Consider the following 25815-nt stretch of genomic DNA (forward strand, 5'->3'; position numbering starts at 1 on the left):
CAACTTGCTTGACTATTTCTTCGAACAGAGGCGACACTGATCATGGTTTTAAGCCTTGAAGGGGCGATGGGGAAATGCAAAAAAAGGGACTGAAGTTAATGGGGGTTGCAGGGAGGGAAGACCTGGGAGATGAGGTTGCAATGTATATCTTAACATGTCCACTCTACATTGTTATGTCCTATGTCTGCAGCCGATTTAAATAAAGTTGTTAAAAAAAAATCTCAGTATTGACTGAGCTACTAAGGAAAGACAGGAATACATGTGTTATTTCACAATGTTTCATGATGACTTTGTATACATTTGGAGGCATGGACCTTGCAGAGATCTGGTTGGGTTGCAGGTGTCAATGGTGGTGAGTAGGTCCAGAACAGAGAAAATGCAAAATAAGGTTTGAGAGGGGGAGGAAGGAGTCAGGATGATAGGCTCTTGGTAGTGTAAGAAAGTGCTCATCCTTTACTATGCAGGTGTTCTTGAATTTGTTGAGTCTCTCTCATATGTATATCATAAATTCATATCCCTGATGAGGTGTCACAGTAGGACTCATAAGGGAAAAAGCAAAAACTAAAGTGGCCTATAGCCAGAGGTACAATCTAAAACTTTCAAACATCACTCAATGCCACTTGCACAGTTGTTTTAGTCCACGCTATTGGTACTCAGTTTAAAAAAAATATGTAATATGTGGTGATTGATTTATTACAAACCTTGCACCTATCCCTTAAAATCACATAAAGGCATGAACAAAATTACCTTTAAAAGAAATGAAATAGCAGAAGAAAACAAAAACAACCGTGCAACCACAAAAACATAAATAAAATACAAAGCTAAAAAGAAGGCTATGCAATTCATCTGGATACCTTTGTATGATGGCAAGCATTACAATTCATTTAATTAAATTAAATGACTATTTCTTCCATACGCTCTACTGACCATCAGTCACTTATTCAATGTGGTCGGTAAAGTAACCAGGGTCAAACGTTTCCACTGCTCACCAAGGGAGGTTAATTCCTCCTCCTGTTTTGTCTTAGCCCCCTACTAATAATTTTGCTACTTAGTTTTGTACAATCATTTGAAAGAAGCATCTACAAACATTATTAAGGGAAAGACTGGAGTAAATTATTCTCCATACAACAATGTAAACCACCACCCCTCCACAGTCAGTGATCTCTTTTTCGTAACAAATTTCCCCAAAAACTGTGCTCTCAAACTCGTGAGTCTGGGCCAAAATAGCACAACAGGTTTCATTGTTTCTATTTCTTTGCTGTCTAGGCCGTGCATGCAAGCAATATTTACTCTTCCATCTTCTGAATGGCTTTTAATACTTCGTTGGTTGGGTATAAATTCATGCAGAAGTGCCAAAATTGAGTTTGGTGGTAACTACTAGGGTATTTGCTCAGGTATTTAGGTAACACATTAAAGGCTTTTGTTTCGTGATTTGTCAACTAGTTTGTATTTTTTTTTTTATCGGCCTGTGTCTTAATCCAATCTTGATGCCATCATTGCCTGAACCAGGGTTATATATCAGCACTTCCTCTGTAGTTTCCAGTGTGTTCAGGATAGCTCTGCAATTGGATACCCATTGCTCGATTACTGACTCAAACTGATTACCTGATTATTTCCTAAAAACCTTAAAATGAATGGACGCATCTTTCATTATACATTTCCTAAATAGACTTAAGATCTTCCAGACTACTACGGCGTGTTAAGATAATAGCCCCAATTCATGCCTAATTGCCTGTATTGGTACTGCCTTTGGTAAAGTTAGCACTTTCTTCCAAAAAGAAATGCTTCCAAAACTGCCCAGGCTTCCAACGATAGGCTAAAAGACGTTTCTGCTCCATAGGCAAGTATCACTACTGCTTTTTTCTTTATAGAAGATCAGGGCCGGGTATGAACATAAATTTCCCATAGTTCCTATTCAGGGCTGCTCTTTGGGCAGCTAGAGTTTTTGCCGTTGCTCTTAATTTCATTACACAGGGGCTAACATTTAAGCTTGAGAATTTAAATACACGCCCACATAGAGGAGGGATTCCACTTGTTTTATTGATTCTTTGCCTAGAGTCCTCAAAAAGGCGGTCTTACATTTTCATCTCATTGGTCTCGTGCACATTATTCTGGATTTAGTCACATAGATTACTAACCAATTCTGCGTTACATAATCCTGTAAAGATTTCAGCTGGCGCTGTAGGCCGATATGCGACTGGTCGATCAAGTCCAGATTGTCGGCGTACAGCAGCCAGCCTCCTTTCTCCCCCTCGATTTTAGGAAGGAAAGCAGTTTCTCACCCCAGGAAAATGCCCAAATCAGACACAAATACATTAAATAGAGCCGGGCTAAGGTACAACCCTGTTTCAGGCCCATATATGTCCATCTCTTTCTATAGATGTCCCTGCAGGAGACGCATTGGGTGAGGGGGAGAGACCCCTACTTATGGGGCAGGGGAGTGGGGTAAGTATTTGTGGCCTTCGACGTAAAAAATAGAAGGGGAGTAGCAATCCTGGTCTCTGCCCGCCTTGGGTTCTTGGCGGAAAGGGTCCTAGCCGATCCATATGGCTGCTATCTTTTTGTGAAGGGACGTCTATACGGCAACCAGATGACCTTGGGTTCCATTTATGCCCCCGAATTCGGGCCAATGTGAATTCTGGGAGAGAGGGAGAGATGATTTGATTGTGTTTGCGGAGGGCCAACTAATGGTAGGAGGGGACTTCAACATGGTGTTAGTCCCCCTGAAAGATCGAAAGAGGTTGGGCATGACCACAGAAGCACATCTGAGTGAGGAGAACCCATTGCGGTTTAGAGAAGTGAATGAATCCCTGGGTTTGGTAGACTCACTCCCCCGTCCGTCAGTAGGAGACAGACCGTTAATGTATTTTTCGGCAGCGCACAACTGCTACTCACGGATAGATCTGGTCCTGCTGGACACGCATCTGAAAGCCCAAGTCCTGGACTCACAGGTTGCCCCAATCCCCTGGTCAGACCATGACATGGTAAGAGTGGTACTGGGGCCGGGCCGAACGACGCCACCCATGGGGAGCTGGAGGTGCAATGACTTCCTGCTTCAGGAGAGGGAAGTAGCCCAGGAAATTTGCACTGCGATTGAGGATTATTTTAGTTTTTAACGACACTGGGGAAGAGAGTGTTCTGTCGCTGTGGGAGGGTTTTAAGGCAACAATTCAGGGTGTTTTGATAAGGATAGGATCCCAGTAAAAGAGAGCGAGGGGTGAACAGGAAGCTGCTGTTAGGCAGAATCACCTGCAGTACCCTTTGGGAATACTACCGGCAATTAAGACTACAAGTGTAAGCACAATTTCACCTTTGGTACAAGCCTGTACTACACAGTGAAGTGGTAGCGATGGCTGAGCAGCCAGACTTATCTCAAGACTAAGTGAGCCGTAGAACAAGTTACACAAAGGACCAACTAATACAGTGATTCAAAAAAACACTTACTCAAGGTTTCTTGTAAAAGAATATACATTTATTTACTCAGTCAGTTTGAAAACATTACACTGGCATAAGCAGCTCAATATCACACACTAAGAAACCACAAAAAATACAACTGGTAAGTAAATGAACAAGTTTAGCTCCCCTGAAGTCGGAGCAAAATGGCACTTCAGATACTTAATAAAGGGGTAAAAAGACAAGGTTATAAGAACAGACAGCCAACACACTTTCATAGGCAGGGCAAAGGGTTTCAGTTAGCTACAACCAGCAATTCTTCTCAATAGGCCTGGGCCACAGTCAATGGTTCAGAGTCTTTGTATAGGACAGCACAGTTCTGCTAGATAACGGTTAAGTTTTTGCCACAGAGTTTAGAAGAGTTTGGCTAGACGAAAAGTTTGACGAATGTTTAGGGAAGGACAAGCCTTCGAAGTTGAGAAAGTTTCCACAAACTCTCGCAATGGCTGAAAATATTTCCGGACCGCGTTTGCACAGTACCTCGGTATTGAAGAAGAGCTGTAGCTGAGGCAGTTGTTCCTGACAGTTCGAGCAGATCTCGCAGTTCCTGGGCTTCAGTCGTGGGGACAAGAAGGAGGACGTCGGGAGGTTCCTGCACTGCCCAGGGATGAGGCCAAAAGCTTAGTAAGACGTTGGTTTAAGGTGCGAGTGCCTTAAATTCCACGAGCTGGTTTCCTTCCCTCTGGCTATCCGTTTTTCAACAGCACTCTGATGAAAATTTGACCAGATGGGGATGGTGTCCAGACGGCTTACAAGTTGGTTGTTCCCACTAAACTCAAGGGAAGAAGTTAACCTTGAAGGATGTTAGGGAGAATTCTCTTATAAGGGTAATTTCCCAAACCTAGTGAGACCCCAGCAGCTTTGCTGGATTTTTTTTTTTTCTCCTGCTAAGAGTGAGACTCTTTTACTCCCACTCATGATTTGAGGTATGTCTCTGACTGTTTGTGTGATTTTGGACCATGGGGTCTTTTACTCCATAGGGTATCATCTGTTTTCTGTGTATGTGTTACACAGCACCCTCAGTGCAGTAACACAGGGGTGTCATAGTGACCCCCAAACATAGACTCCATACCCTGGGACTGACTACTGTCTCCCAGGGCATGTAAAGTCACCATTGACTACTAGTCTTAAATTATGAACAGAACCAGTACAAACCATCACATTGTGGAAGTACTGGGAGGGGTCAATTATATTGCCCCAGGGTCTGTTTTCAAGGGGGCACTGTCCAGTCCCCCCTTGTCGAGTTTCTGGCTGGTGGCAGTGGTTACCACGCGAAATATTCCACCGGAATATTCTCTATGGGATTCTCCCATTGATTTTAAACGCACCACTTTTTGGTGCAATGTTAAAGATACCGCCGGTTTATTTATTTAATATTAAATCAACGGTTGGGTCTTTTTGCCAGAACTCTCTTCTAAAATGGCGTTCGTGTCAAATAGGGTTTCGGGCAAAGTCTAACACCACCCACAATCTATTCTTACTTGTCTCGGCCATTGAACATGGAAGAAGCAACAGAGAGCTGAATGTGTATGGAGCATATATTGACTTCTCAGCTGCCTTTGATATGGTTTTGCGTAATCGGCTTTGGCACAAATTGAGTAACTGGGGTATACCACAGGGCCTACTGAAAATGCTGAAGCTATTGTATAGTGATACAAACGTCCGTATTCGTCTCAATGCCAAGGGGAAGTTGTCTGAACTAATGCCTACAAGCATCAGTGTTAAGCAGGGTTGCATAGTGGCGGCAATCCTGTTTAACCTCTACTTGGCAGACATGCAGGCAGCATTTGCACTTACTATAGCTAATCCCATCAAAATAAACACTGTGGTTATGGGTTGGTTGGCATATGCCGACGATTTATTAATCTTGGACTATACACCTAAAGGCCTTCAAAACATGCTAGATACATTGGCTAAGTATGCGAGCGATAATGGACTTGGTATTAATATAACCAAAAGTAAAATAATAGTTTTCCCAGCAAAGAAATCTCCAAAAAAATACATTTGGGAAATACACAATACCAGATTAGAACAAGTAGTAACATATAAATATCTCGGGCTTATCATAGATGAGAGATTGGAGTGGGCAGCCCAGTGGCCGAAAGTGAAAGCTCGCTGCATTACAGCAAATAATGCAGTGAGTGTGTATATTGGTAATAACAGTGGGTACTCGGTGAAAGCAGTATTGTTGCTATATACGGCCAAAGTACGAGCGATTTTAATGTATGCCATTGCAATTTGGGGCCATAAGTATGGTAAACGTCTAGTTGCATTCGAGGCTAGATTGTTACGCAAACTATTGAGACTCCCACAGTGTGTATCTATTGAATATATTTACTTAGAATTAGAACTATTTGGTGTCAACGAGGGATATATAAGCCAATCGGTAATGTTATTCTATGCCTTATGTTATCTACAGACCGATACGATTCTGGTACCTTTCGCACAAGCGCTAATGGGTTTGGAGAGAAGGCAACATCACGGGCTAATTTGGAACTTGAATGCTCCTTATACGCAATGGACAGTAGAATATAGTGCTACACTATCTAAGTCAAGCCTGAAACGCAAGCTAAAAGCGGACTTGAAAAGCATTGGCTATGGGAGAAATCTGAATGCTCTAACTGCCAAGAAATACAGTGGTCTCTATTGCTCTATGAGAGCAGTACGTACGCACCTACCTGACTATCTTAAGGCTTACCCGAGCGTGCGTACTTTCCACACGTACTTATTGATGAAATTTAATGTCTCTGAAGCATTAGAGACTAAAGGTGCATGGATGGGTTATACCTATGAGCAACGCTGCTGTCGACTGTGTGGTATTAATGTGATGGAATCTCTATACCATTTGTTTATATCATGTGAAAGTTTGATATCTCTTCGTTGAAAATATATGAAATCTTATTGTAATACAGTTGATTTAGATAATTTAGTAGGCATATGGGAATCCTTTCTTATTGGTAATGATATAAACTTGATATATTTTATAGTCTCATTTTATCTGAAAATCATTGAGATTTTTAAATGTCTTGCATAAATGCAATATTTATATAGATGTTTTTAGAAAGTGTGGAATATGTACATTTAACTTGTAATTTTATATTTGTAATGGATGGAAATTGATGTTGTGTATGATATACAAAGCCAATATTGGCTATAAGTATACCAATAAACTTGAACTTTAAAAACATGGCGTTCGTGTCCGTCTCTGTAACTCTGACCAAGGTCGAGCCCTTTGTTCCACTTTTTGGCGGGCTTCTCTACAGAAGCCCTCCAAATGGTGCCACTCTGTCTGGGTTCCACAGGATGGGTGGGGAGGGGAATTGGCACCCTGGACTGTGTTGCCTTAGCAACTCAAGTCGCACTCTGTTCTGATTGGGCCAGTGGTGAGCCGCCCGGCTCACCACTTACCATGTTTGAGTGAGAGCTAGGCTGTTGAATGGGGGTTTTTCTGCATAAAAGCAGGGCCTTTGGGACTTCAGAAGTCGCCACAGGACCTAAGAATCCGAAGAGGGAAGGAGCTGAGCCATCAGCAATGACGACACCACCGGTGGAGCCCTGCTGCAACGAACTCACCACTTTCCCAACGACAAGAGAAGATCTTCTGCTGGACAAGTCTTCTTCCTTTGAGCTGGTGGGACCAACCAGTTCACCCCTTTCGCCTTCCAAAGACGTCTCTTGGTTGAATCACCCGTGCCAAGCACCCCGGCGGCCGGATGGCCAAGCTTCACCACTTTGACCGCGAATAAAAAGAACGCACCTTTTATCGACGAACTCCACGGCAGGTTTCATCCCTGTGCAGTGCAACGACTCCACGTTTCCTCCTCAACGAGATCCTCTCTTCCCCTGGTCGAAACAACGAACTGCAACCACTGGCAGGAACAACTGCCACCGCTGGAGCTTCCTCTCTCTTTAAGGTACTGTGTCCTGCCTGGCCTCCCTTTCTTCGGTTTGCCCAAGGTGACCCTTAAATCCTTGGCTTTCCAACTGGGTTGGCCCCAGACCTTCTAACTGTACCTTCTTGAATCGCCCCAACCTCTTTTGAACATTCTGCAAAGACTTTTAGTGCATTTTAAACCGTGTGATCCTGGGCACATTTCGCTTTGCTCCATTTAAAGTGGGCCGGCCTATGAACTTTGGCTCTACAGTATATACTGCCTTTATTCCCTTGCTGAGAAACTCCTAAAAGTGTTGGGACCTGTTTTATTTCTATGCTCTACCTTTTTTCTCTCCCTTTAACTGAACTATTGGAGTGCCATCAGGTTATGCGCTCACATCTGTTTGACAAATCGTGGTGTTTTAACTCTGACTTGTCTGGTAGTTATCAAGGGAGGTGCGTATACTTTACCTGACTGTGTTTCAACTTGCTTTTGATTTAGAGTGCTAGTATATTGCCTAAAGTGTGTTTTAAATAAATAATTATATACTTTTTATACAAAGCTCTGGTCAGTGTTTGTTTGCTCTACTGTGTTTTTAGCCCTATTGTGTATACGCTATATACTGCCTTACTCTTCTTGAGAGAAGTCTGATTGCTCAGCCACAGCTACCAGGTAAATCTGGGTGGTGCAGGCTGCTACCAATTGAGTTTACTGCTTACTCCTGTTCTTAATCTTTTTGCAGTGTTCCCCAAGGGAACTGCACAGGATTCTGCCTAACGAAGGGCTTCTCTGTCGATTGGAGTTTCAGGCAATTCGGACCTGCAGCAGGGCTTCACCGGTCGTCCAGGAGTTGCAGCAGTCCTCTTCCTTCAGCTCGTCTTCGCTTCTTTCGTTCCAGTGGTCGACTCTGCTTTCCAAGTACCAGAGACCTGCTTTTAAACAGTTTTCCCCCATTCATTCCAGCCTGGCTGTCCCTCACACAGCTGGCTGTCCTTGTCGGACAGCCAGCCGGCCAATCACGCCAGAGTGCATTCAGGTCTCCTAGGAGACTAAGCACAGGGAGTTTTGGGCACCTCTCTCGCATCCTGTCCACCCCAGACACTCAGGCGCCAGAGGAGGGCTTCAGCACTGAAGCCTACCAAAGGCCAATGAACAAAGGGACCAAACCTGGTTTGGCGGGCAGAGTTAAACGCAAGAAGGACTTTTGCTATTTAAAAAAAAGGCAAAATAAGTCGACCAGAGTCTGTTTTTACAGATAGGTCTTGGGCGCCATATTGAAAAACATGGCTGACCCGATTTTTAGCTACAATTGTTCGTGATTGGGAAAGATCATGGTAGTTGATCTAAACCACTGCCACCGGCCATTTAAAGTAGGAAAAGGTAACATTTGACTGTTACTTGAGTGTTTTGACTCAGGGTAAGCTAGGCAACCCCCCCCAGCACTCTATAGGAAGATAGTGTGTGCTGGGTCAGTTAATTTAAAGAGACTAGTAAAGTCAATTTAACTTTACATGCTCTGGGAGGCAGTAGTCAGTCCCAGAGAAGGTATTCAAACCTTGGGAAGTCTGAAAGACATCCCTGTTCCACTGCACTGAAGGTGCTATGTGACACACAGAAAAATATGATGCCTATGGAGTTGTTTTAAACCTCCATAACCAAAGAACACAAAAGTAAAACACATTGAAAATGAAAAGTTCAATGCCCCAAAATATAGCAAAAGAGCTGGAGGGCTCTAAGGTAGAGGGAATGTTGCACTTGTGTGAGAAATCTCCCTAACAGCTGCGCTCTGCCCAAAAATAGAACAGTTGAAGCCAGGGGTATTCAGGGGACCTATGTGTCACCTGCTGTGTCCAGTAAACTCAGACAATACAAGCACAATTAAATAAGATTTTGGCTCAGGATACGGAGAAAAAAAACTCATGTTCCTGAAACAGATCTATCATGAAAAAGGGGAGTAGGCTGATAAGATTCCGGCATGGAGATTGAGGGAGGAGAAGAAGCAGAGAACGATTGGGGGCATTATGTGCGAGGAGGGGGGCGTTAAGTATGATCAGCAGGGCATAGCGATTGAATTTACTATTACAGAAATGTATACACTTCGGGTGGTGAGGGGGGAGAAGGAGAACAAATAGAAACTTTGCTAGAGGGGCTCACCCACCCCGGGATGGCACATGGTATGGCGGAGGGCCTTGATTGCCCTATTACAGCGGAAGAGGTTCAACTGGCAATCGGGGGCATTAAGTCTGGAACGACCCCAGAGAAGGACAGGTTTTCAATGAAGTTTTATAAACTGTTCAGATCGCAACTCGCCCCCTATCAAGTGAGAATTTTCAATGCGTGCCTGGTGGGTGGCGCGCTACCCGACACGATGCTAGTGGTAAAAATAATAGAGATTCATAAGGAGGGCAACGATCCCATGAGGTGCACCTCATACAGACTCATCTCCCTCCTGAACGATGATGTGAATATTCTTGCAAAGATCCTGGGAGCGAGGCTAGAGACGAGAATGCCAACATTGGTCCATGGAGATAAAGTGGGCTTCATCAAGGGAAGGCAAGGGGCAGACAATATCCAGAAAACGATGGATTTGATCCATTGTGCTCAGGTTGGGGATCAAGAGGCCTGCATAGTTTCTCTAGACTCAGAGAAAGCCGTTGATAGGGTGGAGTGGCCCTTTATGATTAAAGTCCTGGGGAAGATGGGGTTTGGCTCAAACTTTTGGAAATGGGTTTCAGCATTCTATTGCAGACCCAGGGCAAGGGTTCAAGTAAATGGGAGTCTTTCAGAGGTATGCAGGTTAACAAGGGTACGAGACAAGGGCGTCCTCTCACCCTGCTGCTGCATGCCTTGACCATGGAACCCTTGGCAGTTGCAATACGTGAAAAACAATTAAGCGGATATCCAGTGGGGAGATTGAATATAAGATGGGGGGTGGGCGGGAAAGGGCCCTATTTAGATCGTTTTGTTAATTGACAGTTCTATGTTGGCCCGGCTGGGAGATATAGTTACAATGTCACGGAATGGTTGGGCTTCAAATTCTGAGAAATTGCATGATCCCCTCCCTGGTTTAAGAGGGGGTGGGGGAGTGGGGGGTTAACTGAAACTGCTGCCAGTTTCACGAGGCTAAATGGGATTTTCATGATTTGTTCTTTAATAAATGCTAGTAAAAATAAAGTTTAAATAGATTGATGTCCCGAGAGGTTTAGTCAAAAACACAGACTGGTTTAATGTACAGGGCCTTTATGGCCTGGAGCAAGTCCAATGGGCATCCCCAGGCTGACATTTTCTTCCACAACAGGTCTTTATCAAAGCTATCGAAAGCCTGTGCCCAATCAATGCCAGGTAGACTTTTATGTTAGATTGAATTGCTCTTATTTTCATGAGGTTCAGCAGTAATAGATTTAACACTGTACCCACCCCCTTTACAAAGCCGGTTTGGCAGATATCGTATAGGTTTTCCTTCTCCACCCATTTCGCCAGCCACTTCAGGACAAGAGAAGCAAATCATTTACCCAACACATCCAGTAGGGCAATAGGGCGGTAGTTTTTTGGGTCTGCCCTATTGCCCTTCTTAAATATAGGAACTATCACGGCTGCCTTCCATGAATTAGGTACTTCCCTTGCTCTCATCACCTGTTCAAAGAGCAAGGTCGTAAAATCTGCTTACTGATCCATTTATGCCTTAAGCATCACATTAGTAAGCCCATCTGGCCCGGTGCCGGGCAATCACTAGCCTTCTTGATATAATGTCCTCCTCATCAAATGGAATATCCTATCCTCGCTGGAATACCTCCTTTTCCACTTGAGCACACACACACCTCTGTTTAGGTGCAGGCATCTCCCAAGTGTTCAGTTACTACATTAGTCAGCAAGGCTTGCTGTGCAGTGTTTTCGCTATTGATTAATTGCCAGATTTGGGTGGTGTTATTCTGATAAATCACCCGTAACATTTTCTCTGCATCTTTCTGCCGCCTTATTGGTTTGTACGAAATTAACCAATTCCTATATTTTTGTTTCCACTCTTTAACAGTTCATATCTTTCCCTGATCAATAGCAATTTAATTTGTCTCATGTCTACTCTTAACCATTTATTTTCCTGTGCAATCACCATCTCATGCGTGTGTTTGTGCTTGAAAACCCACCTTTCGATTACTTCTCCCTTCTTCGACAAAATCAATCCGCAGGGGCGGATAATATATGACAGGATCTTTGCCTCCTAAGTTTCCTTTGATCAGACATCCCTTATACTTCTCAATGAGTACCCCAACAAGTTGCGGTTTTAGGCATAATTGTTTCCTGCCCCGATTCAGTTCCAAATCATACCCCCAACCACACCTCTTTCGCTCTTTTAAAATCACCACAATCATTTTCAAAATAGCATGATCGCTATAGCTTGTCGGGATCAACTCAAATCTTTTTACTGTTGGCGCTATGTCCCAAGATACGACCATATAATCCCAAACTACAAATTGCAGACCTCTGGACAACGTTGGCCTTGCTGGAATGTCGCCTCTCGTTTGCCCATTTAATAGGTGATATTCTCTCAATTCCACTTCTTTTTCCCCATTCCAAACCGCTTTCCTTCAACATGGTTGAAATAGTAGGTTGGTCTTTCCTGACAATACCAGTCATGTCCCCACACTTTATATTTAAATCTCCACACACAATTATTTCGGGATTGTTCACGTTAATGTAGCCAATCATCAATTACCTCCAAAACCCCCTAAATGGATTCCTCTGTGGTAATTGCTGCTGGATTCCAATAAAGGTTTAGGATCGCCCCTGGTCTAATCTTACAAGAGCTAACTTACTCCAACCTTATCTTAAGCATTTGAACGAACGGGTTCGGGTTCAGGGTTTCCAAAACAACCAAACCCACTGTGTTCTTCGTCAGTGGTAATAGACCTGCTGAAGGTCTCTCCTTTTACACCCTTTTTTGCTGGATTCAGGAAGGAGCTAAGGCCATCTAGTAGTGGCTTGGAACAAAACCAATTATACAATTTCAAATGTCAAATATAATCTCTTCTTCATAAAACAGTTTGGTAAAACCTTGCATATTCCACAAGCCAATTACTAGGATCCTTTAATTTAACAGACTTATCTAGTTACTTTTTGGGATGTATAACCAAGGCTTCCGCCATCTAAGCCCAGGACCGTCTATTACACTCTTTGGCCCTTTCTTTGAGCTCCTCGATCACTCTCCTCTCAGATCCTTTAGTACTACAAAACATTGAATTTTGGTCATCTGCTTTCCTTTGTGTCTCCTCCGACGGTCCCACTCAGCTTTGGGCTATTCAAACCAAGCTCCTTTTTTCCCACAACTCTCATATCCCCATCACCTTTTCCCACCTCTTTTCCATAACATACACACCTACACCTTCCCTCAAGGGCTCTTTTGAATCAAAGCCCAAAAGGTAGCAAAAGAATCGCTGCTTCCAATAATAAAGTGTTGATGACATTTGACTCTAAATGGGACATTTGACTCTAAATGGAGCGCCACCTGATCCAAGCTCTCGTTCAAGAACTCAACTTGTTTAATATCCCTAGTATCAATTGCCCGCAACCTTGGGCTATGGTGAAGTAACTTTAACACATTACTTCTATTCAGGATTAAACCATCATCCACTGACAATAGTCTTTCCAACAACAATTTCCCTGCACATTCTTCCCCATTGATTTTAAGTTAATGGGGTTTTACTGGGGTTGGGAGGCCAACTCCTCATTTCCTCCTCATCTTGCTTACGTTTGCTGCCCATCATCTGCATTTTCTGGGCTGTTAGAAATAGCTCTAGTGGCTCGACAAATGGGCAAATCTCCTTACTCCCACTGTCAAGCCTTTCAATTTACGAGCTTTCCTGTCTATATCTCAGCTCTCGGTCCGCTTGGGCCTGGTCAATATTACCATTGTCTGTGTACACTGATAGATTGATGAGGTTATCTTTGATGTGTCTTTGACTCCCTTCATTTATTTCTTCTTACCTCCGGTTATAGTCCTGGTCTGAGGTCATTGACACTGTTTTCTTTGCAATGCTTTTAGATGCCACCTTTTCACTATTTACAAGGGCCAGATCAGACTTTGGAAGGGTCAGATTACGCAGAAATTTCCTTGCATAGTTCAACCTTTTTTTTTCCCCTTGGGTCATGTTCTTGTATTCTTTTGCACTTGATCTTTGTTACATTTATTGTTTTCATTTGCTTACTTTTTCCTGCTGAAAAGACAGCTCTTGCTCCTCCCCTTCCTGATGATGTGGTTGAGAAATTATGTTCTCATCCAATATTATGATCTCTTGCACTGAATCATCTAGTGCACTCTCAGAGACCTCGTCGTTCACTGGATCTTAGTGTTCATGGGGACATGTCACTTCAGTAGTTTGAACCATTCCTTTTGTCCATAATTGCGTGCCCGAACACTGTAATGATGCAGCAACTTTCGCATTCTCCCCACTGGCCATCTGCATCTCGGGCGATTCACTCCTCTCGCAGGATACACTTGGAGTGGTGTTAATATTAGGGCTTCTCGTAAGGCCTGCTTCGAAGAACCTTTTCACCAAATTTGTAGACTAGGATAGATTTTTTTTCTATCCTATCTTTGTCTATGTAGGGTAAGATTTTCTTTTGGCGAGATTGATCATCTCTGACTCACGATCTATTCTGCTTTGCAGAGCAGTGATGAAGCCTTCCGTATAGATTGCCTTTGAGTGCACCATTGCCAGCAACATGGCTTGATCTTTATAGTTTACGTTTATTGTTTCATATAGCTTCATAAACAGTGCCAAAGAGATAATTAGTGCTGCCATAATGTTCTTCTGAATCTGGGTCGCCAAGTATCCAAGTTTGAACTAGGATGCATTCTCCTATTTACTCCTGCCAAAAGTGAAGGCGAGGCATCCGAGGATGAGGACACGGACCAGGAGAAGCACGTAGATTCTCCAGCTGACCCTTGTCTTGTTGAGGCACTTGTGTTGCCAACACCCCTCCTTTGTGGATTTTTAGGGGTCTGCCATTCAACTTCGTGTTGGCTACATTCTACATCTTACACTGGTCCCAGCAGTGCGGTCTTTGCGTGGGCTTCTTTCACGTCCTCCACTCATTTACTTTGTAGCAGCAGGGTGATGTCAGCAATATCCTGTGTTAGATGGGCAACCATGTGTATTTCCTAACCTTTCACATCAAGAAGAGGGGTTGATTAGAGGCGGGTGGAGGGCTGGGGGGGCACAGAAGGCAACGCTGAATTGTTAGTCTCTAGCTGTGCATCCAAACGGCCAACATAGTTGTCAGCCAAAGCTTCATCATGCCCTCCCCTTCTGAGCCTTCTGTGCCCATCCTTGCAGGCTCCAGTATGTCAGCATGTTAAATCAAGGGCTAGAATGTTGTTGTGCTCCTTGCACTCTAGTACTGCCGCAGCATCGCTCTTTTGTCACCGCGTGTCGGTAGAGTGACAGCGTTCTTATTAGCATTCTTAATAGTTGTTACTGATGCTAAGATGTTAACTTACTCCTAGTCAGCTACTGGTTACCACCTTCTCTGAAGAACTCACTCCTGTATCAACATTCTCACTCTCCAATACTATGTCCAACACTGGCTCAGCCTTGGACCTCCATTGTAACAGTATTTAAGTGAAGTGCGACTGTGATCATGCTCTGGTTGAGGCTATGGCTCTTTGCGCCTTCACTCGTGCTGTCACTATCAACCAGCAAGGTTAACTGATTTCCCAATGGTTCATAGTGCACATGCTCATTGCTCGAATCTGATCCGAGTCAGCGGGCAGGGGTAGCTTGCTTCTCCTACTTATCGTGTAGCAGCATTTGTCTTCTCGTTCAAGCCAGACAGCCTTTGTCAATTTTTCCGTTGTTATAGCACCCTCGATATTCCAGTTATTACAAGTAGATCAATTTCCTGCCGCTTGACTGTGGCACGACTGAACTCGTCTGCCGAACTCCACAGTCTACAGGAGTTAAAGGGGCTTTAAGCAGTATCTCTCCAACAGTATTTTGCAATAGCTCTCGGCCGCTCAATGCAGCATGACTGAACTCATCTGCCGAACTCACAAGCTTAATGAGAAGTAGAGATGGACAAGCTTGTCCGGATCGGGCAAGGTGGCTGAATCCATGAGGGTTGGGGGTGGGGGTGGGGGGTTGTGCAGGGGTTGAGGGAGGTATAACACTAGATATGGATTTAATGTTTTGTGGGATAGGGATGCAGGATGCAGCATATGGCTCTTGCTTTATAGGGGAAGAAAAAGCAGGATGAGGCAATCCAGACTCCCTGCTGGCTCAGGCTTGGCTCTACAAATTAATTATCTGGCTCCCCCACCTCTAAACTAAGAAAAATGTATTAACCATTAAACATATTTGTGAATAACCTCATTACCATTCCCGAATCTCCTCCAAAGTCTGCAGGATTATACTGAACATATGATGTACCTTGATTGTGCTCATGATGATTCCAAGAATGCCTCTGCCACTGTAGGACTCCTCCAAGTCAAACTCGCCTCGTAAAGACTGAAAAACCCCATTCATTATCTTCTTGACCTGTGGATAAGGAGTGCAAAATACAAAGACTTGATGAATATGGAGAAACATAGCCCCACTGGCACTTACAAGGTTACTTATTAAGTAATGCCAGTTCTCCCCATAAGGCATTCTCACTGTGCCCTTTTATCATAAGAATAACTCCTTATTTTGGGGTGACTGTCATGAGGAAAATAAATTACCCTGCTAGTGACAATGTTATGAAATGCCAGAAGAAAACCTCATGGATATATAGCAGCCTCATTTGGATACGAATGATCTATAGACGTGCAATGCATCACTACTCTGATTGTCAGTGAGTGATAGCCAGTGTAGGTGACCAATACTTGCTGACCAATTTACAGAATAAAAACCCAGTACAAGAATGAATGAATAGCGACGCTGCTAAGGCAGTTTTTGTACCACACTCTGTTGAGGATGATACAACCGCTAACCCTAGGGAAAAGGCTAACACACCTAACAAGAAAGGGAAGCAAAACCCCTCTATGTGTAGGTAACATAGTCAGAGCAACAAGGATTACCTCTCAGGTAGAGGTAAGTCTGGCAAGGTACAATTAGCCCACACACAACTCCAGAAAATACAATACACTTAAAATCATATACTTTAATAAAGTCACAGATATAAAACTATCAAATCAGATAGGTACTTTTGGTATTAATAAAGTATTATACAGTATTATAAAGATACATGCATATTATAAAAACAGTAATGCCTATACAAGGACTCTCCTATCCACAATGTCTATATGTGGGCCCTCTACCAGAGGCGAGCACCCAAAATAAAATAACAGGGGGTGGGGTGAACTATGGAGCCATACCAAAGAAGCAGTATCCCATTGGGCTGCACAATAATGTACTGTGTCCTGAAGACACAACCCAACTCTAGTATCTGTGGAAGGTCCTAGACCTGATGAGTAAGCATCCAACACATGGCAGGGTTGGGATAAAAACAATTTCACACAAAGGAAAAATATGTAATACATCCCTAAGGCCAAAAAGAGTACTCCATATTCACTTGCACGCAAAGTGCCATTATGCAAGTATTAATGCCCAGGCACATACATGTATATTATAGGCAGAGAGAGAATGTAACAATTGTAAACCCTAGCCAAATACTTGCAAGATTTATTGCACAATTTTAGCAAAAGCTACCTGACCCATGCATTTCAAGGGAAAAATAGATACAAAGTTACTAGAACAGTCACAATGTGAAATTTACAGTGCTGTGGAAGTAATGCATTTAAAGACTTTAAAAAATCATTTAGAAAAATCAGTTAAGTGGCAAAAATACCAAACCTGGTGCAGAGCTCATTAAACCCCCGGCGATCAGGAAAAATGTCCAGGGATAGGTAAGCACCGGAGTCAATTTTAGGAGAGTTCCAGGTATGTTATGGGTCCTTCAGCTTTAGTTAAGGCAAGGGTTTGTGACCCCACAGGTGAAGATTCTGCAACAGCAACCTCGGGGAAGGACACAGGAGACCCTAAGGAAGTGTTCCAGAGGTCGAAAGATGGCCCCAGAGGAAGAAGCAGCACAACAGGAGCACCCCCAATAGAACTCTCTGAAAATGCAGTAAAGATGTGCTTGCATGAAATCTCTATCCTGGACCAGAGGGATACATAGGGATGAGTAACTCCAATAACCACCCACCCCAACACACAAAGCTAGGTACTCATATTGGTAGTGTTCATGAAAACAGCTCCAACAGGGCGATAAATCGGTGAGTAAACAACTCTATCCCACAGGTGCAGTATGCAGGATTCGGTTCTCTAGGACTTTAACCCTGGGCCGACGAAGGTCCCAGAAACCCACACAAGAAACCTAAGCCCTTCCCAGGATCTGTACCTTCAAGCCAGGAGTGAGCAATCTGTCAAAGGAGACTCCAAGGAGAAGAGGGAACCCGAACAAACAGCTGCCAGCAGCAGGGTGAACAAAAGAAGGCAGTAGCACAGAAGAAAATGGTCCTAGGAAACAAGTAATGGCTGGTGGCGCTCTCTGATGTCCCAAAATGAAGATGTGGTGGGTAGATGAGACTTCAGCAACCTCCTCTTCCTCTGCAGTGACCTACAGCCAATTGAATGGTTGTAAACGGTAGGTGGTTGTGGAAAAAAACCATAGCAACAGTTCTGGTGTGAAGGGCTGAACCTGGTAAATGTGTCGAGCCAGTAAGGCCAGGTAAGGATTAAAAACAACAACATTGGTGGGAATTAGGGCAGGAATCCCTTGCAATGCGGGCCAGCAGACCTGCTACCACCTCAGTGCAGAACAGGAAAGCAAGAGAGAGCAACGTCTAATTAACCTGGCTCAAAGGGGATGTCACAGAGCCAGCCAGCCCATCACTAAAAGGGGCTGCTGGTCAGGTGACCAGCCGTACTGGTTGGTCAGTAGGACTGACACTCAGCATTAGCCACCACCACAGGAAGCGAGAGGATAGTCCAGGGACCTGTACTGGTCTAAGCCAGTTAGGACCAATATGGAGGTTGCCATTGTGGGCTCACAAAGAGCCCTTGTGGTGAGAATGCTATTTTAAGCCTACTGTGTGGTCACCTAGGCAGACTAATGCTCTGAACCACAAAATGGCTAATAGCAGAAATAAAAACCCATTGGTACCACAAAGGCTGTCAAAAAGGTACATTGGGCTATCAAAGCGGTAGAATGCTTGCACCCCTGGTTAAGCCAATATTAAAGTACAGCTGCCACCACTCTACTCCCTAAAACCTGTGTAGGGTTGAAAAATCACCCTAGGGCAAAAATGGAGAGGCTCAGAGGCACCCCTGGTACTGTTAACAGACTCCCTGTCTAGTGATCGTGGCAATTCCCTCTCCCAGAATGAAGATCCCTCCGCTCTACCCGATGAAGATCTCAGGAGGGCAAACTGACCCTAACTTCATACCAACACCAATGTCATATCACCTATTCCTGTTCTTTGGTGGGTCGGGTTTGCCTAGTCTGGGAACAGGGCATATACATCCCCATATACACCCCCACCACATCCTTGGTGCTGCAATGAACACAGAAGTAATAACAACCACATCCTAGGTCTATGCCAATCAGAATTCCGACCAGGTCACAGAACAGATTCTGCCCTATTAGACCATAAAAATCAACTTGATGAAATTAAGGATGAAGGCAAGCCTGCCCTCCTCCTCCTTTTAGACCTATCGGCCGCCTTCGACCTAGTGTACCACAAAACGCTCTGCCATCAACTCACTTCAGCTGTCAACTTCTCTCCTGAAGCCACATCCTGGATCGCCTCCTTCCTGGCTCGCAGATCTATCAGAGTTTTCTACGACGTTGCCTGTGCCCCACCATCCCCCATATCTTGCAAGGTGCCTCAAGGATCCTGTGTGTCCCCGACACTACACAACATTTTCACCAAGCCCCTCTGCAACCTCTTGGTCTCCATCGGTATTTCCAATACAAACTATGCAGATGACACTCAAATTCTCCTACCACTCACAGGCAACCACACCAAAGACTCTCACACCCTAAACAGAATCTACCTTACAATCCAAGCCTTGATGGCTGCCAATGGCCTCGGTCTCAATGATGAGACGACATAAATCTTACTAGTTGGGCCCTCATCAGTAATCCAAAATCTTAACCCCCAATAAAGAAAGTTCAGCATTGACGGATTGCAAATACCTGCCTCAACTTCACTGAAAACACTAGGAGTGTACCTCAACTCTACACTCTCCCTGACACGACAGGTGAACGCTATCGCAACATCAGCAGCCTATACAACAAACCTGATTACTGCTGCCAGACGTTTCCTTACCCCAAACAGCTGGCTCACGATTGCCAAAACCATTATCACGGCTAGATTGGATTACTGCAATGCCCTCTTCACAGGGACCTTGGCACACAACATCCACAAGCTCCAAGTGATATAAAACAATTCCATACGTGCAGCTTTTAACACCCCCAAAAGAGAGCACATAACCAAGGCTAGAAGGAACATCGACTGGCTGGCAGTCCAGGAAAGAGTTATATTTAAAACTCTGTCACCCACAAAAGCATATCCAACAATGCCCTTGTACAAAGATTCCGAAAAGCCCAATCCACCAGACCCGTCAGAAAGGATTACACCCACAGACTGATCCCGCCCAAATATAAAAGGGTAAAGAGTGGAGGTGCAAGTTTCCCACTTGTGGCAGCGAACCACTGGAATGCCCTCAAGTCTCACTTAAGAGAAGAACCTTCCTACTGGACCTTCAGAAAGGCTCTGAAAACCTGGCTCCTCACTTAGCACCTGGACTTTTACTGGCTACCACCCTAGCCATAAGTACCTGACTTTCTACCACTCTGAGTGTAATTGGTTGTATCGGCGCCACAATGCCAGAGGGTTTCGTACGCTTTATAAATGTAAAAATAAACATGAAGACTGAGTGAAACTGTACAGTCGCAATCCCAACTGCAGAGGATCCTGGAGCAGAGAGCATACATGGCAGACGACCCACCCCAAGATAGGGGTGCAGATCACCAGCAGCATAGATGACTTTTTTTAAACTAGCCGTTCCTGGTGCAACATACACCATTCTATCATATATGAAAGTTCAATAATGGTTAGTAATTCATAGGGTCACTTCTGTCCCCCTTCTTAATTATCGGCATTACTACCAATAGCTTCCAGGAATAGGGCGTATTTCTCTGTGACTTATTAATAGTCCCTGAAAAAGCTAAATGTATAGGTAACTGTCTTCGTGTGAATTTGAAAAGCATATTTGTATCAGATGGAATGAGAGGTATGCGCTGTATAAGAACAGTATCTAAGTTCCATCGATTACATGGGCCTCTATCATGTGTCTTTGTAGATGCCTAATAGTCAACCTTGTTCTATTGCAGAATCCCTGTGATGGCATAAGATTGCATAGTAGCATAATTACAGCACCTACTTTCAGTTTTAGCTTGTGAGGAGGCATTCGTACTACAGCGTTTTGCACTTTAGAGATGAACGTTGAGCCGGTAATTAACTGTTCATTGACACTGGAACCGCTGTGGCCTGTGTGAAGAAAAGTGGTGGTGGAAAGAAGTAATCTGGAATGATTCCGAATGTTTGCGATAGTGGAAAGTGAAGGTGGCCGGGTAGAAGCTGGCTCATTCTGTTTACAGACACTTGCTGTAGCACCAACACCCAGTTCCAAGGGTCTCACATCCAGGTTGCAAAATAAAACTATTCACTGGAGTATTTCAACTGCGTGCTTCTGTATTACTTGCAGTCAGGGCTTGGTAGGATGCATTCAAAATGCAGAACAATCATGCCGGATAGCTGGAACTCAGAATCTGTTTTGCAAAATTAATTACAAATAAACTACTGCAAGGGCATATCGCACAAGGACAGATCGAAATACCTCATTGTCATGTGTGTGCATCCGCTTGTCGATCTTTCCCCATTCTCAGGGAATAGAATGGGTCTGACCGAGGCATGCAAATGTAACATGAGGGGGCATGGCACAGAGACCCTCCTGCCATGTGTCCCTCCAAACAATTATCCATGCAGCCAGTTTTGAGGGAGAAAGCACTTCTCAGAGTATGCATCTGTGACTATAAAGAAAAGCATAATACAGCGCATACCCATGCAGACGCTCCGCAGACGTGCACTGTGGCTGCCAAGTCAGACAGATCCTTTGTCATAAGGATTTGTGTTCCTCTATCATTGTTGGGTCAGAAGGAGAAATTACTAACCATAATGATCTGTCTATGGATTCTTCTTCCGCAGATTCCTCAGCTTGATAGATATCCATCCTCCAGCTCTGCTGTTCGGAAACTTTGACAGGGGGGTGTAGTGGACCTCGACTTGGCCGCCGATCCGTCTTGTCCGGCTCTTGATCGTCGACTTTGGAAGTGACGTCAGGTGTTGTATTTATATAGCATGTCACTACTCCCCATGCATCAGTTCCTCCCTCCCCGTGCATTTGAACGCTGCAGAAGGAAAAACCACAGGAGGTTAATCAGCCGTTAACTTTAACAAGGATGAATCCCAACAGAGTGATTCCCCCCCCACAACAATGATTGAAAAAAATATATTTATTTTTTATTAAAGAATCGGACAGAAGCAGTCATCCAAGAGCCATCACCAGATGCCTTGTCGTTTAAACAGAAGCGACAAACCACAGAACGTTCTGAGCGGGGATGGATGGGAGGGTCGATGAGGAATCTGCAGGAGAAGAATCCATAGAAAGATTGCGGTGAGTAATTTCTCCTTCAATGGATTGCTTTTCTCCCGTAGATTCCTCATCTTAATAGACTCGAGGGCAGAAAGATTTGAACCAGTAGATTCTGTAAAACCGCCCTGCCAAACCTTGCATCAGCTCCCCGTGAAACATCCAAGGCATAGTGCTTGGTGAATGTATGCAAGGAGGACCACTTGGCTGCTCGGCATATATATCCCTAACAGGAACCCCTCTCTGGAGGGCTCTAGAGTCTGAAACCCCTCTGATTGAGTGGGCCACGATGCCTGCTGGAAGCTCGTTGCCCGTTGATTGGTAACACTCAGATATGCACAAAATAATACAAAGTGAAAGGGCTTGTTTAGTGATGGCAAGACCTTTTCTAGACAAGGAATGGGCCACGAACAACTGGTCTAATTCCGAAACTCAGATGTGCGAGCAACATAAAAACTTAACGCTCTCTTAGAGTCGAGGCTGTGGAACCGCTCATCCTCTTTCAAGGGATGTGGAGGAGGGTAAAAGACTGGTAAATCAATAGGCTGGGACAGATGAAACTCTGAAACCACCTTCGAAAGGAATCCGGGTCTGACTTTATGAGAGACTTTCTCACAAAAGAACTTTAGGAAGGGAGGTTTGCAGCACAAGGCTTGCAGTTCTCTAACCCTCCTAGCAGATGTAATCGCGACCAAGAAGGCTGTCTAAAGGGATAACAGCCGCAAAGAACTTGAGTGCATAGGCTCAAACAGAGCCATCAAATAGGTCAAAACCAGATTAAGATCCCAATCTGGGCCAACAAATGGGGCTGGCAGAAACTTGTTGAGAAGGCCCTTCCGGAACTGAGCCATGACCGGAATAGTAAAAAAGGAACCTTGGTCTGTGGACCTCATGTACACACACAGGGCCGCCAAATACCCTTTGACTGTGACAACCTGAAGGCCTGAAGAGGCCAATGACAGAATGAATTGCATCACTGTGTTGGTGGGGCAAGAGATGGGGCCAGTCTCGCGTTCCCTGCACCACGCCCCAAATCTTCTCCACCTGCACGAGTACAGAGATCTTGTAGAAGGTCTGCGTGCAGCCAGCAACACCTCAAGTACCTCCTCTGAGAGGTCCTAGTCATCATACCTCATTCTCTCAAGAGCCAAGCATCTCGGTGGAGGGAATCCAGGGTCGGGTGGAGCACTCAACCCTCCGACTAGGTTAGGAGATCAAGATGGCGAGGCAACCAGTGAGGTGGTTAGATGGTCAGATCCAGGAGATCGGAGTACCACGTTTATCTTGCCCATTCCAGGGCGATTAATTTCATGGTAGCTCAAAATCTTTTCAACCTCCTGAGAACCCAAGGGAAGACAGGAATAGGGGGGGGGGGGCGTAGTAGAAAGGGAAGATCCAATCCACCAGAAGCAAATGCCCCAGTGCACCGTTCGCTGAGAATTCCCTCAAGCAAAACTGTTCGCACTTCCTGTTGGACTCCATGGCGAACAGATCCAATGCTGAGGTGCCCCTGAGAGCGAAGACCTCCTCTAGAACTCCCAGGCACACTTCCCCCACTCGTGTGATACTGTGCTCTGCCTGCTCAGAGCATCCGCCAAGGTGTTCTCTGCTCCTGCTTGTTGAGGCAGTGCTGTCAGTCATGACAAGGACATGCTTCCCTCTGCGAGACGGGGCAAAAGCCCTCAGGGCTAACCTGATGACCCGCAACTCCAGCCTGTTGATATGCCACCTGGCTTCTGATGGAGAACAGAGGCTGCTCACCTGCAAATCCTTGCAGTGGGCGCCCCAACCTGACGCATCTGTGACCACTCTGGCCTGGGGTGAACGAGCCCAGAAGGATTCCCCCGCCAATAGAATGCTGCGTGTGTTCCACCAGCCGAGTTCGCAGACTACTTTGCTGGACACTGAAAGGCAATCCGTGAGCGCCCCCAGTTAATGAGACCACTGGTCCCTCAGGAGTCACTGGAGGGATCTCATACGCAGCATGAGCTCTGGCACTAGAAAAATACAGGCGGCCATGAGACCCAAGAGAAGGAGGAAGGGTGACGTGGTTCTCAAACAAATGTACCATCTGGGCTATGTTGCTGACTCTCTACTCTGCCTGCCTAACCGGGTGTCTAGGACTGCTCCGATGAACTGGAGCCGCTAAACTGGTGTCAGATGGGACTTTGTCAAGTTGAGGGAGAAGCCCAGCCTGTGCAGTAGTAGGCAGGTGTCTTCCAGATAAGACAGGACTTGCCCTGCCGACTTCCCTCGGATCAGCCAGTTACAGGGATACATGGACCCCGGATCTCCTCAGGTGAGCCGCATTTGCTGCCATGAGCTTGGTGAAGACCCTTGGCACGGAGGTCAATCCAACAAGAAGCACTTTGAACTGATACTGCTTGTCCCCTATGAGGAACCTTCAGAACTTCCTGTGCTTTTGGTGTATCGGCACATTGAAATAAGCATCCTGTAGGTCTATTGAAACTAGCCAGTCAATGGAGTTCGAGAGCATGGAGAATCTCTCTCAGCATCACCATCATGAATTGTTCTTTCCTCAAGAACTTGTTCAAGGTCCTGAGGTCCAGGATGGGATGGAGACCTCCTTCCTTCTTGAGCACCAGAAAATGCTGTGAATACCATCCAGACCCTCTGATTGGCCGGTACCTCTTCCACAGCACCCATCAACAACAGGGGTCTCAGTTCTTTTTGCAGCACCTGCCCCAGTTGGATTGGGGGAGCTGGAGGTCTGTCTGGAGGTCTCCTCAGAAAAGGCAAACAATAACCCCACTGAATCAACTGCAGGGCCCATGCATCGGAAGTTATGGCCTGCCACTGGGGCCAATGCCCTGCCAACTGGTGTATCGTGGGAGGGGAAAATAAAAGCTGTTTGCTGGCTTCTAGGGGCCCCTCTGCCCTTTCCGGGCACAAGAAGCACTTCCGTTTTTGCCTGGCTTGCGGAGTGGAGCCTTCCTGCCATAGGGTACATAACGTCTATAGCCTCTGCCCCTGGAGGCAAAGCTGAAGGCAGGACTGGCCGGCTGCACCGCTAGGCCCAATGATTTGGCAGCCAACTTGGATTCCTTAAATGTCTCTAAGGATTTGTCTGCTTTCTGACCGAAAAGCAGGTCATCTTCAAAGGGCATGTCCAGCAGCCAGTTCTGAACATTCAGAGAGAAGCCAAACGTTTTTAGATCGGCTTGGCATTTCATCACTACCGCTGAACCCATTGCTCTGCCAACGCAATCCGCTACATCCAGGCCAATTTGCACAGACTGCTTGGTTACCTCCTTCCCATCCTCCACCAGCAGTAAATATACATATCCTGCATGGCAACCTCAGGGACGTATTCAGCAGCATGTTCCACAGTCTTCCATAAACCAAAGGAATAATTTGCAAATCCACCTGATATGTTAGTGGCTTTAAGCGCCATGCTGCCATGCATCCGATTTCTTTCCTTCTCTGTCCATAGGCCCATTGAAGTGGATGCCCCAGGTCTGTTGGAAATAGCAGGAAGGGTGTGTGGCGAGGAAAGAAGGATCTCCTCTTGCCAGCCTATCCTTCCCTGTCAAATTGGCATTCACAGGGGGAATAGTACAAGGGTGCTGCCATAAGGAGCCTAAAGGGTCCGCAGTGGCTGGGTTGAGAATGGCATGTTATGCTCAACTGTGAGACCCTCGTCCAAAATGGCAGTGAGCTCGTACCCCGGAAGAGGTGTGGTGGATGCCTTCAACCCCAGGGTATCAATAACCCTGTGAACCAGATCCCTGGACTTGATGTTAGCATGGGTATAGGGCTGGTTCTGTCAGCTT

The 25815-nt window shown here is 45.2% G+C and overlaps 1 protein-coding gene across 6 annotated transcripts in view; it reads right to left on the reverse strand.

Moving 5' to 3' along the window:
* FKBP15 (FKBP prolyl isomerase family member 15) overlaps positions 1 to 25815 on the reverse strand; it is a 2419492-nt gene that overhangs the window by 249036 nt on the left and 2144641 nt on the right. For all 6 annotated transcript variants that reach the window (XM_069609812.1, XM_069609811.1, XM_069609809.1 and 3 more), the window contains one exon: positions 15752 to 15859. In XM_069609812.1, the coding sequence (XP_069465913.1) occupies positions 15752 to 15859 (108 nt within the window). The remainder of the gene's footprint in view (positions 1 to 15751; positions 15860 to 25815) is intronic.

The sequence above is a fragment of the Ambystoma mexicanum genome, chromosome 8 (genome assembly GCF_040938575.1).
Source record: "Ambystoma mexicanum isolate Mex_15411 chromosome 8, UKY_AmexF1_1, whole genome shotgun sequence".
NCBI lineage: Eukaryota > Metazoa > Chordata > Amphibia > Caudata > Ambystomatidae > Ambystoma > Ambystoma mexicanum.